General features: G+C 52.8%; 1 protein-coding gene across 1 annotated transcript in view; it reads left to right on the forward strand.

The window, feature by feature from the left end:
• The first annotated feature begins 433 nt into the window (after nt 1–433).
• The window catches only part of TONSL (tonsoku like, DNA repair protein), a 33,968-nt gene continuing 19,338 nt past the window's right edge, over nt 434–15,063 (forward strand). Inside the window, exons 1-12 of the mRNA XM_077932670.1 lie at nt 434–509; nt 2,431–2,526; nt 3,261–3,403; nt 4,822–5,005; nt 5,222–5,351; nt 6,842–7,013; nt 7,924–8,038; nt 8,145–8,293; nt 9,204–9,356; nt 10,114–10,239; nt 12,247–12,448; nt 14,362–14,423. Of these exons, the coding sequence (XP_077788796.1) occupies nt 479–509; nt 2,431–2,526; nt 3,261–3,403; nt 4,822–5,005; nt 5,222–5,351; nt 6,842–7,013; nt 7,924–8,038; nt 8,145–8,293; nt 9,204–9,356; nt 10,114–10,239; nt 12,247–12,448; nt 14,362–14,423 (1,563 nt within the window). The 5' untranslated portion in view covers nt 434–478. The remainder of the gene's footprint in view (nt 510–2,430; nt 2,527–3,260; nt 3,404–4,821; nt 5,006–5,221; nt 5,352–6,841; nt 7,014–7,923; nt 8,039–8,144; nt 8,294–9,203; nt 9,357–10,113; nt 10,240–12,246; nt 12,449–14,361; nt 14,424–15,063) is intronic.

Genomic DNA, 15,063 nt, shown 5'->3' on the forward strand with positions numbered 1-15,063 from the left:
TGAGTAAAATGTGTCATTTTATTTAAAATGCATCTCTGGGTTATTTGTGGGGCATAGGAATTCGTTCATTCCCCCCCCCAAAAAAATATAGTCCGGCCCCCCATAAGGTCTGAGGGACAGTGAATTGGCCCCCTGGTGAAAAAGTTTGCTGATCCCTGCCTTAGGGCCTCATCCAACCTCAATCCGCCTCATCACCAGCAAACCCACCCCCCCTTCTTGGAAATCAGGCAGGAGCCCCGCCGGAGAGCCAGGCGTCCGAGGAGCATCCCGGGGGGGCGGAGCCAGCAGCAGCAGCTGAGCGGGCCCCGCCTCTTCGGGGCGTGGCTAAGAAGAGGAGGAAGCGGCGCGCGGTTGGGCGGCGCTCAGCCAATGGGAGCGCGCCAGGGCCCGGCCAATCAGGGGAGCCCTCCGGCGAGCGGGAGTTTGGCGCGGAAGGGAAGAGAGAGGCGAGGAAGAAGAGGAGGCGGCGGCGGCGGCCATGGGGGGCGCGCGGGACCGAGAGATCCGCCGTGAGTGGGGGAGGGGGGGCGTTGAGGGGGAGGGGCCAACTCAGGGGGGTCTTGGCCCCCCTCATAAAATATTCGGGACTGCCCAGTTGATGGGCATGGGGGGGGGCGCCGCGTCATGTGGTCGATTATGCGGGGCGGGGCTTAACTGAGGGGAACCCCCCTGCCTGGAGGGGTGGGGGGAGGGAGGGAGTTACCTGAAGGGGGGAGGGGGCGTCCCGGGGAGAGGGGGAGTGACCAGCTCAGGGGCCCATGGGGGTCTTGGGCCCCCCAATAAAATATTCGAGACTCCTCAGTTGATGGGCATGGGGGGTGCGCCGCGTCATGTGGTCGATTATGGGGAGGGGGCTTAACTGGGGAAAACCCCCATTTTATTCAAGTTGGCCCCCCTGCCTGAAGGGGGAGGGAGGGAGTTACCTGAAGGGGGAGGGGAGGGGCCAACTCAGGGGGCCCGGGGGGGGGTCTTCGCTCCCTCATAAAATATTAGGGAACTCCCCCCAGGCATGGCTGTGTGCGCCACGTCATGTGGTCGATTATGCGGGGCGGGGCTTAACTGAGGGGACCCCCCCAATTTGATTGAAGTTGGCCCCCCTGCCTGGGGGGGAGGGAGGGAGTTACCTGAAGGGAGAGGGGCCAACTCAGGGGGCCTTCCCCCCCCGTCATAAAATATTCGAGACCCCCCCCAGTTGATGGGCATGGGGGTGCGCCCTGCCATGTGAACAATTATGCAGGGCAGGGCTTAACAGGAATCCCCCCCAACTGCCTGAAGGGGTTGGGGGAGGGAGAGAGTTGCCTGAAGGGGAGAGGGGGAGGGGCCAACTCAGGGGGCCCTTCGCCCCCCAATAAAATATTCAAGGACACCCCCCCAAGTTTATGGGCATTTCCATTTAAGTCGGGGGGGGCACCACGTCATGCGACTGATTATGTGGGGCGGGGTTTAACTAGAACCCCCCCATTTTATTCAAGTGGGCACCCCTGCCTGGAGGGGTTGAGGGAGGGAGAGTGTTACCTGGGGGGGGGGGAGGGATTTGGGGGGAGAGGAGGGTTGGAGAAGGGGGGGGGTAAGAAGTTGGAGCTTGCATAATTTAACTCATTTTTAAGTCTGGGAGACCGCCTTAGCCCCCGCCCCCTTCACCACCATCAGAGGGGGTAAACCAGGTATAGGCAAACTTGGCCCTCCAGATGTTTTGGGACTACAATTCCAATCATCCCTGACCACTGGTCCTGTTAGCTAGGCATCATGGGACTTGTAGTCCGAAAACATCTGGAGGGCCGAGTTTGCCTATGCCTGGGGTAAACCAAGGGTTTATCTGTAGTCGTTTAGTTGTGTCCGCCTCTTCGTGACCCCCTGGACCAGAACACGCCAGGCCCTCCTTTCTTCCACTGCCTCCTGAAGTTTGGTCAAACTCATGCTGGTAGCTTCGAGAACACTGTCCCACCATCTCGTCCTCTACCGCAGGGAGCTGACCCAGAGTCACCCATGGAACTGAGTTTGGGGATTTTCTTAACAAGCTAGTTTGGGTCAGGGGGCTGGTCTGCACCTACAGATCTGTATACAGAATCTGGCGACCATCCGGGTCGTCTTCTGATCTTTGCCTAACAGGAGAAGGTCAAATTTTTGCTTTTCCGGGAGGTCAGCAAGCCTCACCAGTAGGGGACCAATGGTCTTACAACGTGCCTCTTCATATAAGGGACATCTAAAGAACAAGTGCTCTGGGCTTCCTATCTCCCCCAATGAACAGGCGCTAAGTCTCTGAGCATATGGGACTTTTTTAAAGGCTCCTTCCAGGACCAGCGAGGGCAGAGCTGAGCTTCTGGCAAGTGTAAAGGCCCTTCTTGCATTTGATTAACACAGTAAATATCCATGTTTTCTAACCGTGGGGACGAGACTAATGGGTCTTCTGCTGCTGCTGCTGTCCTTCAGAGCTCCAGAAGGACAAGGAAAAAGCCCAGCGGAAGGGGGACCTGAAGGAAGAAGCAGTCCTCTGTAACCAGCTGGGAGGGATCTTGGCCCGTCATGGTGAGTGTCCTCCTGTACAGCCTTCCAGACTTCAAAATAGCTTTCAACAGCTACTTTAAGTACCGTATTTTTCGCCCTATAGGACACACTTTTTCCCCTCCAAAAATGAAGGGGAAATGTGCGTGTGTCCTATGGGGCGAATGCAGGCTTTCGCTGAAGCCTGGAGAGCGAGAGGGGTCGGTGCGCACCGACCCCTCTCGCTCTCCAGGCTTCAGGAAGCTCTGCGCAACCCTTGGGAGACCGGCGTTCGCGCTGGTCTCCCAAGAGTTGCGCAGAGCTGCCTGCATTCCGAAGCCTGGGGCGCGCTGAATAGCGCGCTCGGGCTTCGTGCAGCTCTCCGCAAGCCTGGGGAGACCGGCGCGGCTCCCTAGGCTTGCGGATAGCAGGCTGTTCTGGGGGCTGGGGTCGGGGGAAGCTCGGGCTTCCCCCGCGCCAGCCCCGTGCCTGGGGGGGGGGGATTTTTTTTCTCTTTATTTCTCCCCCAAAAAAACTAGGTGCGCCCTATGGGGCGAAAAATACGGTAGGTGGTAGTCCCTTAAGCTGCTTAGCTGAGGCGCAGAAGACTCCCGGCGCTCAGCTGAACAAGCCCCCAAACTGCTCTGGCGCACCTAGGGGAGAAAAGCACTGGTGAAATGCGTTTTTCTCCCTCCCCCCCCCCCTGGCGCAATAGCATGCTCCTGGCACTTGCTTTTCCTGCCGTCCAATGTCCACCGCTGACCCTTCTGTCCTGGCAGGGCGCTTTGAGGAGGCGTTGGAGGAGCACCGGCAGGAGCTGCGTCTCTTGGAGAGTGTTGACGATGCCATTGGCTGTGCTGTGGCCCACCGGAAAATTGGGGAGTGCCTGGCTGAGCTGGAGAGTTATGAAGCAGCACTGAAGGTGCGAGGGCTGGAGGGGGCAGGGGTCCAGAGGGGGGAAGCTCTTTCCAGAGATCGCCGCTTTAAGCCCCCCGGTTTTGACAAATAAAATCACTTAAAGTGGTGCTTACTTCAAGAACTGCTTTGAAACTGTTATTTATAATCAAACTGATCCAAAGATTTTTCAAGTTACAGGTAGGTAGCCGTGTTGGTCTGCCATAGTCGAAACAAACAAACAAAGATTCCTTCCCGTAGCACCTTAGAGCCCAACTAAGTTTGTTATTGGTATGAGCTTTTGTTTGTTTTTTTAAAAAGATTTTTCAGTTCAACAAACTACAAAGTATCCTAAATTTGAAATCCTGTTGATCACAGTGACGCTATATAGTGGTACCTCAGGATGCGAACAGGAACCATTCCGGAGCCCCGTTCGCATCCAGAAGCAAACATAACTAGTGACGGCATGTCTGCGCATGTACGCGTCACTTTTCGCCGCTTCTGCGCATGCGCGTGACGTCATTTGGAGCATATGCGCAAGCAGCAAAACCCGAAAGTAACACGCTCCGTTACTTCCGGGTTGCCGCGGAGCACAACTCGAACACACTCAACATGAAGCATATTCAACCCGAGGTATGACTGTACAGTCATACCTCGGGTTACAGACGCTTCAGGTTGCGTTTTTTCGGGTTACAGACCGCTGAAACCTGGAAGTACCAGAAAGGGTTACTTCCAGGTTTCGGCGGTCGCGCATGCGCCGAAGCGCTAAATTGCACTTTGAGCTTGTGCAGAAGTGCCGAATCGCAACCCACACGTGCGCAGATGCGCTGCTGTGGTTTGCGAACACTGTGGGTTGCGAACGTGCATCCTGCACGGATCATGTTCGCAACCCGAGCGTCTACTGTAGATCCGAACAAAGGACACAAATCAGATAAACTTATGTACGCACTTTGTGTTTTTATACTGTGAATTACCCTGAGATTTACAGGTGAAGTTCAGTTTTAAAAATTAAAGCCCCAAATGATTTTGCTCCACAGTCACAGGACGTCTCATCTGTATTTCATCTCAGGGACCTTGCTATAGATAAGCCATAAACCATTGCAACAGTAAATCAATCCCTTTGCTTCGTTCCTTTGAGCTTCTTGCTTCCTGGATGCAGGATAGAGAGGAACGCATGAGTGTGTGTAGCAATTAAGCTACAGTACAAAGGTAACATGAGCATGAATGACTCCACCCACTTCGGCCTCTGGCCCTGCCCACCTAGCCTGTGGCCCCCGGAAGGTTGTCCAGAAGGGAATGTGGTCCTTTGCTGCTTTGGAGGTGGGGGCCTGGACCAGGAGAAGGAAAAGCAGAATTCTGAGGCCCTTCCAGTTCTCTCGTGGGACTGGGGATGGATGCTGCCGGAGGACCTGCCCTTGACCCTCCCCTCTGTGTTCCTCTCTCCAGCACCAGCGCCGCCACCTGGATCTGGCCCGCTCCCTCTGCAACCCCATTGAGCAGCAGAGGGCCTGGGCCACCATTGGCCGCACGTACATGTTCATGGCGGAAAGTGACCCCTCGAGCGAGGCCCTGCAGGAGGCGGAGGCGGCCTTCATGAAGAGCCTGCAGGTGTTGGAGGAGCACCTGGAAGGTACCTCTGGCGGAGGCGGGAAGGGAGCCGAGAGGGAGCCTCATCCTGAGACTCTCTCTGCTGAGAATCCGGGCCTTCACGTTGCCTTGGCGGATGCTGAAACAGCAGATGCTGTGGGCTGAATGAAGGGCCACGCTCTCGGCCCCTGGGAGGAGGATTGTGTGCGGGTTGTGACCTGCAGGGGGTAATGGCAGGCTGCATCCTTCCTTCTAACAGGGGAAGTGCCACAGCGGGAGGCCAGCGAGATGAGGGCGCGACTCTACCTCAACCTGGGCTTGGTCTACGACAGCCTGAAGAACCCGGCCAAGCATGCCTACTACATCAAAAAGTGCATCTACATCTCTGAGTAAGGGCTGGGCTGTGCCCTGTGGGGCTCTAGGGCTCTCCTCCTCCCCCTGACCTTTATGTAGAATAGAATAGAATTTATTATTTGTACCCCACCCATCTGGCTGAGTTTCCCCAGCCACTCTGGGCAGCTTCCAACAAAGATTAAAAATACATTGAAATGTCACACATTAAAAACTTCTCTAAACAGGGCTGCCTTCAGATGTCTTCTAAATGTCAGGTAGTTGTTTATCTCTTTGACATCTGGTGGGAGGGCGTTCCACAAGGGAGGGCGCCACCACCGAGAAGGCCCCCTGCCTGGTTCCCTGTACCCTCACTTCTCGCAGCGAGGGAACCGCCAGAAGGCCCTCGGCGCTGGACCTCAGTGTCCAGGCTGAACGATGGGGGTGGAGATGCTCCTTCAGGTATACTGGACCGAGGCCATTTAGGGCTTTCAAGGTCAGCACCAACACTTTGAATTGTGCTTGGAAACGTACTGGGAGCCAATGCAGATCTCTCTGGACCGGTATTATGTGGTCCCGGCAGCTGCTCCCAGTCACCAGTCTAACTGTCGCATTCTGGATTAGTTGTAGTTTCCGACTCACCTTCAAATGTAGCCCCACATAGAGCGCATTGTAGTAGTCCAAGCAGGAGATAACTAGAGCATGCACCACTCTGGAGAGACAGTCTGTGGGCAGGTAGGGTCTCATCCTGCGTACCAGATGGAGCTGGTAGGCAGCTGCCATGGACACAGAATTGACCTGCACCTCCATGGACAGCTGTGAGTCCAAAATGACTCCCAGGCTGCGCACCTGGTCCTTCAGGGGCACAGTTACCCCATTCAGGACCAGGGAGTCCTCCACACCCACCCGCCTCCTGTCCCCCAAAAACAAAAAAATGTAGGGCCCTGTCATGTGGGCGTTTTGCAGAGCCATGCAACATGTAGCTAAACTATGGAACTTACTCTTACAGTGAGGGTTGGATGGCTTTAAAAGAGGAATGGGCAAATTTGTGGAGGAGAAAACTATCAAGTCGGCTCTGCCTCCAAAGTTGGAGGCAGCATTGCTTCTGAGCACCAGCTGCTGGCGGCCACAGGAGGGGAGAGGGCTCTTGTGTTCGAATCTTGCCTGCAGGTTTCCCAAAGGCGTCCGGTTGGCCCCTGTGAGAGCAGGATGCTGGACTAGATGGGACTTTGGCCTGATCCAGCAGGCTCTTTATGTTCCTAATGCTGAATTGGAAAACTTTCCTCTCTGTGTGCATATTTATTGGACGTCCATTCTCCCTGCCAAAGATCTGCCCTGCTAATTTCACAAGCTGTCTTTCCTCCTAGCTAAGAGGAGTTGAACTGATTGGCTACACGCTGGTAATCTCCCACCTGCCCCCGTCGGCACGTGTGCTGTGCTTTCGCTATCTCCCCGCATCATGTGACTGTGCTGCCTGGGCCTGATGGGAGCTGTAGTCCAAAGCAGCTGTCAGGCGGCTGTCAAAGGCTTTCTTTTCTTCCTCTTTCAGGCAGACTCAGCTGCATGAAGACCTCTACCGGGCCTACTTCAACCTGGGCAACATCCACCTGCGGGAGGGGGAGCACTCGAAGGCCATGCGCTGCCTGGAGAGGGCGCGGGAATGCGCCTGCAAGATGAAGGAAAAGTACATGGAGAGCGAGTGTTGTGCGAGCATTGCCCAGGTGAGGGGGGCAGAGGTGGGGCAGGTGCCTTTCCAGCTCCTGGGGACGGGGGTGCGTGTGATGCCTGGGGAAGCGGCTGTGTGGAGCTTCTGTGCGTGAGATGCTCCGACCTGGTTGAATCGCATCAGATCCATTCTCCATTAATTCTCATGTTAGTGGGATGAGGTGTCCCCAGTCTGCTCCTGGCACCTGTTTAGAGCAGAGCAATGCCCTCAATTTCTTCTTTCTTGCAAGCACAGAATCTCCTCAGCCTCTTCTCTCCTCAGCCCTTCTAACATGGGTTGTGAATTATTGGTGCAGAAGCCACATTGCTTATGCCAGGAGTCAGCAAACTTTTTCAGCAGGGGGCCGGTCCACTCTCCCTCAGACCTTGTGGGGGGCCGGACTATATTTTGAAAAATAATAACAGTGAATGAATTCCTATGCCCCACAAATAACCCAGAGATGCATTTAAATAAAAGAACACATCCTAATCACGTAAAAACACGCTGATTCCCGGACTGTACCTGATATATACTATACGGACTATACTGATTCCTGGATTATACTATTCCCGGGTAGTATAAACAGGAGAGGAAGGATGGGTAGTATTTACCATCTCCTTGTGAACTCTCTTCCTGGCCCTTAAGTTCTTAATAAAGATTAACGAACTACATCAAAGTAACCTGTTAACTTTATGTACTGAGGATGCCCGGTGCAGCAACTGGCCTGTGTTTCAGAATGAACAGCCGAGAAAATGGCCACAGATGGAGAGGCTTGTGGGATTTGATCAAAAATTATTGTCAATGAATCAAACCCAGACAACGCGACGCTTTCATGGCGGACACAATGGCTTGGTGCATATTTTATAATTCCTCATAGTAATCCCATCTGATCACTTCCCCGCTTGACCCTCCGTCTTCCCCCACAGGTGCTGCTGAGCCTGGGGGACTTTGTGGCAGCCAAGCGCTCCCTGAAGAAAGCCTATCGCCTGGGCTCCCAGCAGCCGCCGCAGCGGGAGAGCGTTTGCCGCAGCCTGCGCTACGGTGAGTGGCGACGCCGCTCCCTTGGGGGCTTCCCTTGGGCCCAGGCACCCGGGCGCACATGACCTCACAGCTCATGGCTCTCTCTCTCTCTCTCTCTCTCTGGCAGCCACAAAGGTGAGCCGCCTGCAGCAGGAGCTGGAAGAAGCAGAGGCCGCCGGCAGCCTGCGAGAAGCCCTAGGGCTTTGCGAGCAGCTGGGCGACCTGTTCTCCAAGGCGGGGGATTATCGGCGGTCTCTGGAGGCCTACGAGAAGCAGGTGAGGCACCTCCTGGGGCTAAGGGTGGCCTTGGGGCGAGGACCTGGAGGAGGAGGGGTTGTAGAGGTGCCAGATGGACGGACTTGGCATTTGAGGGCTCCCAGAGCTCTGGCGCAGGCTTGCAATTATTATTATTATGGGACGCAGGTGGCGCTGTGGGTTAAACCACAGAGCCTAGGACTTGCCGATCAGAAGGTCAGCAGTTTGAATCCCCGTGACGGGGTGAGCTCCTGTTGCTCGGTCCTTGCTCCTGCCAACCTAGCAGTTCAAAAGCACATCAAAGTGCAAGTAGATAAATAGGTACCCCTCTAGCGGAAAGGTAAAGGGCATTTCCGTGCGCTGCTCTGGTTCGCCAGAAGCGGCTTAGTCATGCTGGCCACATGACCCAGAAGCTGTACGCCGGCTCCCTTGGCCAATAAAGCGAGATGAGCGCCGCAACCCCAGAGTCGGTCATGACTGGACCTAATGGTCAAGGGTCCCTTTACCTTTACCTATTTATACCTCGCCCATCTGGCTGAGTTTCCCCAGCCACTCTGGGCGGCTTCCAATCGAATGTTAAAAACAACACAGCATTAAATATTAAAAGCCTGCCTAAAAGGGCTGCCTTCAGATGTCTTTTAAAGATAAGATAGCTGCTTATTTCTTTCACATCTGAAGGGAGGGTGTTCCACAGGGCGGGCACCACTACCGAGAAGGCCCTCTGTCTGGTTCCCTGTAACCTCGCAATGAGAGAACCGCCAGAAGGCTCTCGGAGCTGGACCTCAGTGTCTGGGCAGAACGATGGGGGTGGAGACGCTTCTTCAGGTATACTGGACCAAAGCTGTTTAGGGCTTTCAAGGTCAGCGATGGGCTGTGGGGTGCCCTGGGCCTCTTTGCCACGGCAGTTTGGGCTTGTCTTTTTCCTTCCCAGCTGTGCCACGCTCGGTCTCTGAAGCGCCCAGACCAAGAGCTGGCTGTGATCCACGTTTCCTTGGCTGCCACGTTTGGAGACCTGAAGGACCATGCCCAGGCCATAAACCACTACCAGGCCGAACTGGCCCTGCGGAAGGGGAACCCCCTGGAGGTAAGGGGGGCAGGCTAGGAGCAGGGCGAGGATGGGGCCAAGCGAGGCTGTTCAGGACTTCTCCTACTTGGATGCCAAACAAACATTCCCTGCTCCTGATCTGTGCCAGCTGGGCATTGTAGGAACAGCTGTTTACAAATTGGCGCCTGAATTTTTGACTTTCGTTTTTCCTCTCCCCTCCCTGTCCCTTTCTCCTTGCGTGTCGTGTGAGGTTTTGTTTTGTTTTTTTAAAAAAAGATTGTAAGCCTGTGGGTAGGGGCTAATTTGTTTTTATGGTGTGTGCGCTGTGGGTTACACCACAGAGCCTAGGACTTACTGATCAGAAGGTCGGCAGTTCGAATCCCCGCGACGGGGTGAGCTCCCATTGCTCAGTCCCTGCTCCTGCCAACCTTGCAGTTCGAAAGCACGTCAAAGTGCAAGTAGATAAATAGGTACCACTCTGGCGGGAAGGTAAACAGAGTTTCCGTGCGCTGCTCTGGTTCGCCAGAAGCGGCTTAGTCATGCTGGCCACATGACCCGGAAGCTGTACGCCGGCTCCCTCGGCCAATAAAGCGAGATGAGCGCCGCAACCCCAGAGTCGTCCGCGACTAGACCTAATGGTCAGGGGTCCCTTTACCTTTACTTTAAGCTGCTCTGGGAGCCTTTGTGGCTGAAGAGCGGGGTACAAATGCTCCAAAATAAATAGATAAACTTGCTGAACTGGTGGGCGGATAAGCCAGACGGCTCCTGGAACTCAGCTTGCTCTTTCCATGGCCAGGAGGGGAAGACGTGGCTGAACATCGCTGTCTCCAAGGAGGAGGCCAAAGAGAGCTATGAAGAGCTGCAGAGATGTTTCCAGACGGCTCTCTCCTACGCAGAGGAGGCCTGTGACGCCAAGCTGCAGGTGAGGCCGGCAGTGGGGTTTGGATGACGGCACAATACTAAAGGTATTAGTGTGGATGCTAGATAGTATTCATACACCGAGTTGTAATAGCATCCACGCAACAACTATGTGATAAACCAGTACAGTGGTACCTCGGGTTGCATACGCTTCAGGTTACATACGCTTCAGGTTACAGACTCCGCTAACCCAGAAATAGTGCTTCAGGTTAAGAACTTTGCTTCAGGATGAGAACAGAAATTGTGCTGTGGCGGCGCGGTGGCAGCGGGAGGCCCTATTAGCTAAAGTGGTGCTTCAGGTTAAGAACAGTTTCAGGTTAAGTACGGACCTCCGGAACGAATTAAGTACTTAACCCGAGGTACCACTGTAGTTTATCATATCCTACAACGTGGCAAGGACAATTTTGCCACGCATCCCCATCCAATCGGAAACCTGGGAATGCAGGAGAGTGCTGGTGGCGTTCCTATCACAACTTTGTGTAAGGTAGCAGCATAACATGAAGTTCAGCCATATGTTTCAAGAGGCACTGGGTCAGCTTAACAGTTTCCCCATAAATTGAGGCAATACTTATTTATTTAGCTTAGCCTATGTTTCCAATGTGGTTTGTGGGCGGATTTAAATAGATGTCACTGTGCAAAAATAAAACACCAGTCAGCAAAACTTTATAGGAGTGGTAGCAAGACAAGAAACTATTTCCAGTGAGAAGATTACAAGGGTGAAGAGCACCCTTGTATTTACCCGGCTTTTTAATTGCACTTTAAGCTAATCTTGGGTGTCTTAAGGCCTAGCATAGTTTAATCTTTTAAACCATTTATGCTAGTAAAGAGGGGGAAATTGGCAATTTTTTTAAATGTTTGTCATTTATTTTAAGTGTGACATACTGTATTATTTTTAAAAAATGGTTTCTTGTTTATAAGCTACCCAGAGAATATTTATTGTTCATTGCTATCTAAATTTTGTGCTTTTTATGTTGTATCTTTATGTTGTGAACTGTCCTGAGATCTACAGATGAATGGCGGTATGCAAATTCAATAATAATAATAATAATTTATTATTAATAATAAAATAAGTATTATTAATTATTAATATTAATTATTATTATTATTTAATCATAGGCAGGGAGGACAGTGACAGAACGTATTCCACAGGGGAGCAGCAATTCAGTTTTCTGCAGAGTGGGCCATTGGTGCCTATGAGAAGAAAACAATCTCAGTGTTTAGTTCTGGTCTCGTCAAGAGCCTTCAGTGTGCAAGCCTAGTTAGGTCCCGGTTTGACCTAAGAGACCATTTCCCCCTAAACCTCGCTCACTTGCTTTCTCCTGTCTCACACCCGATGTGATATGTCAACGAACAGGAGGGAGCCTTAAAGTGTGTTCCCAATTGTTCTTGGGAAAGTAGAGCCCTGTGTCCAGTTCTGGGCAGCCTATTTTGAGAAGGATGTTGATAAGCTGGAAGGTGTGCAGAGGAGGGAGACCAAGATGGTCAAGGGTCTGGAAACCAAGCCTGATGAGGAACGGTTGAAGGAGCTGGGGATGTTTAGCCTAGAAAAGAGGAGAAGGAGACGAGATAGGAGAGCCATCTTCAAATATCTGAGGGTTTGCCACACGGATGGTAGAGCCAGCTTGATAAAGGAAGTTCAGACTAACTATTAGGAAGAACTTTTTGATGGTAGCAGCTGTTTGACAGCAGAATGGACACCCCTGGTGGTTGGTAGATGTACATTGGCTGTTTTAAAGAAGAGATTTGATGGATTCTTGAGCTGAGATTCCTGCATTGCAGGGGGTTGGACTAGATGACCCTCAGGGTCCCTTCCAGCTGTAAATTTGGTTTCCAGACTGACTCTCCACTGCCTCAAAGAGAGTCCATGAGGGCTGGTTAGAAATGGGTTGACTTCAAGCAACATCAGCAAGCCTGGACACAAACATTTGAATGCCTGTCATTGCTTCTTACCCTGAAAACTAAAAGGCCGGATCAAACTCTTGTTTTTAAACCCCAAACAAATGCTTCTCAGCGCCAGGTCCTGTGGCACTTCCACGCCTGCCAGCAGAGGTGCGGTCGCCCCGAGGCATCGAGCACGCAAGCCAAGCTGCAGGACCTCTGTGGCTCCCGGGGCTGGCGCTCAAATGGGGAGATCAGTGAGGAAGAGGATGAAGAGGAGGAGGCGCAGGGCAGTGAGCCCTTGGAAGAGAGCGACCTGGAGCTCTCCGATAGCGGTGAGAGACGGGGAGATCATGGGAGCAAAGGGCGCTTCCTGGGAGGGAGTGGGGGCAAGGCTTGGGGTTGTCCACATGGCTTATGGGAGAATAATGATAATAATAATTTATTATTTGTACCCCACCCATTTGGCTGGGTTTACCTAACCACTCTGGGCAGCTTCCAACAAAGATTAAAAATACAGTCATACCTCGGGTTAAAGGTTGAGCATTTTTGGGTTGCGCTCCGTGGCGACCTGGAAGTAACGGGACGTGTTACTTCCGGGTTTCGCCACATGCGCAGATACTCAAAATGACGTCACGCGCAGAAGTGGCGAATCACAACCAGCGCAGATGCGGGTTGCGTTCACTTCATGATGCGAACGGGGCTCCGGAACGGATCCCGTTCACATCCAGAGGTGCCACTGTACATTAAAATGTCACACGTTAAAAACTTCCCTGAACAGGGCTGCCTTCGCATGTCTTCTAAAAGTCTGGTAGTTGCTGTTCTCTTTGACATCTGGTCAGAGGGCGTTCCACAGGGCGGGCGCCACTACCGAGAAAGCCCTCTGCCTGGTTCCCTGTAACTTGGCTTCTCGCAGGGAGGGAATGATGCGAGTGGAGACGCTCCTTCAGGTATACTGGGAGAAGGAGGCTTATGGGTGATGCTTGCATTTCTCTCCCTCGATGAGCCCTGGGGAAGTTTGTTGCGGGTGTGTTGGGTTTCTGCTCCCAGCCTGCCTTCCTCAGAGCACAGGGTCTGGAGAAGGAGCCCCAGCTGAGCACTGTTCCTTTCTGTCAGGGTGCATTCAGGGTGGAGCTACCAGTGGGTAATGGCGTGCGTTGGTTACAGTGTTGGACTACGGCTCATGAGACTGGGGTTCAAATCCCCGCTCAGCCATGCAACTCACTGGGTGACATCAGGCCAGTCCCTGCCTGTCAGCCGAACCTACCTCACAGAGTTGTCGTGAGGAGAAAACTGGGGCGGGAGAGAGAATCATGTGGAGCTCCTTGCAGAGAAGGGTAGTCTATACATACAGTGGTATCTCGGGTTAGGGATGCAGGTGGTGATGTGGGTTAAACCACAGAGCCTAGGGCTTGCCAATCAGAAGGTCAGCGCTTCGAATCCCCGCGACGGGGTGAGCTCCCGTTGCTCGGTCCCTGCTCCTGCCAACCTAGCAGTTTGAAAGCATGTCAAAGTGCAAGTAGATAAATAGGTGTCGCTCCAGCGGGAAGGTAAACGGCGTTTCTGTGTGCTGCTCTGGTTCGCCAGAAGCGGCTTAGTCATGCTGGCCACATGACCCGGAAGCTGTACGCCGGTTCCCTCGGCCAATAAAGCAAGATGAGCGCCGCAACCCCAGAGTCGTCCGCGACTGGATCTAATGGTCAGGGGTCCTTTTACCTTTGGGTTATGTTACCTTCGGGTAACACAATTTTGGGTTGCGAATGTGGCAAACCCGGAAGTGTATGCTTCCGGGTTTCGTCGCGTGCGCAGAAGCACTCTGTTATGCCACGCATGTGCACAGAAGCGGTGCCTCTGGATACAGACTTTTTGGGGTAAATACGGACCCCCAGGAAGAATTAAGTTCGTACTGTATTTGGAGGGTTCACTGTACAATCAAAAATCATTCTCTCCTAAACCTATGCCTTGAATGGGGAAGGACTCAAGGCAAATCGATGGAAGTGCTTGGCACACACCTCACAGCCTGTGGAATTCATTGCCAGTGGACTGGCTTGTTAAAAGTTGTGTGTGTGTGTGTGAAATGGATAGACTTGTTGCTGGTAGCCATGATAGGCTGGGGTAGGGGACCTTTTGTCTCCTGGCTGTCTAGGGCAAACAGGAGACCAGCATTGCTTTGGGGATGTACATTTCTTGGTGGAAGGGATGGTTTGCTTCAGGGACGGTGACTCTGGGACTCTCCCCTCTCTTCCAGGCGGAGAGGACGACCTGGAGGGCTACAACAAGACGGTCCCTGGACGGCGCAGGCTCAACAAGGTATACTAGGGTCCCAGGCCGCTCGGCTCCATGGGGCCAGCTAAGTCTGATGCCCGGAGGTCAGGCATAGCTGAACTGTGGCACTCGCTCCCACAGAAGACAGGGATGGCCACCAACTTGGGTGGGTTTTAAAAGAGGATTGGACCATTTCATGGGGGAGGAGAGAGCTGGCAATGGCCAGGTGCCTCTGCCCTGCCTCCGGAGTTGGAAGCAGCGATGCCTCTGCATGTCAGTTGCTGGAAATCTAAATATGATATAAGCAATTCCACAGACTTCTGTTCCTTTTTATTAGAAGCTACTGCTATTATTGGTTGTATTTTTATTTTTTTGCAATTGTTAGTTTTGTTTTTTTTAAAAAAAAGGTTTTTAGTGTTATAATTTTAAATTGTTGTAACCCACTTGGGGACCTCAGTGAAGGACAGGTAATAAATAACAGTCATAATCATAAAACAGAATATTGCAGGGCAGCAAGCTAGAAGCAGACCTTTTTGCCATTGCCTCTTCCCTGTGGGATTCCTTTCCCTCTTGCCTTACCTGAAGCATCATCCATCAGTTGCTTCAGACGTCTTGTGAAGACGCCTCTTTTTCCTTTCCCTGATCCCCTAAGATCGAAGCCTGTTGTTATGGGATTCTTGTTTTT

The sequence above is a fragment of the Podarcis muralis genome, chromosome 8 (genome assembly GCF_964188315.1).
Source record: "Podarcis muralis chromosome 8, rPodMur119.hap1.1, whole genome shotgun sequence".
Taxonomy (NCBI): domain Eukaryota; kingdom Metazoa; phylum Chordata; class Lepidosauria; order Squamata; family Lacertidae; genus Podarcis; species Podarcis muralis.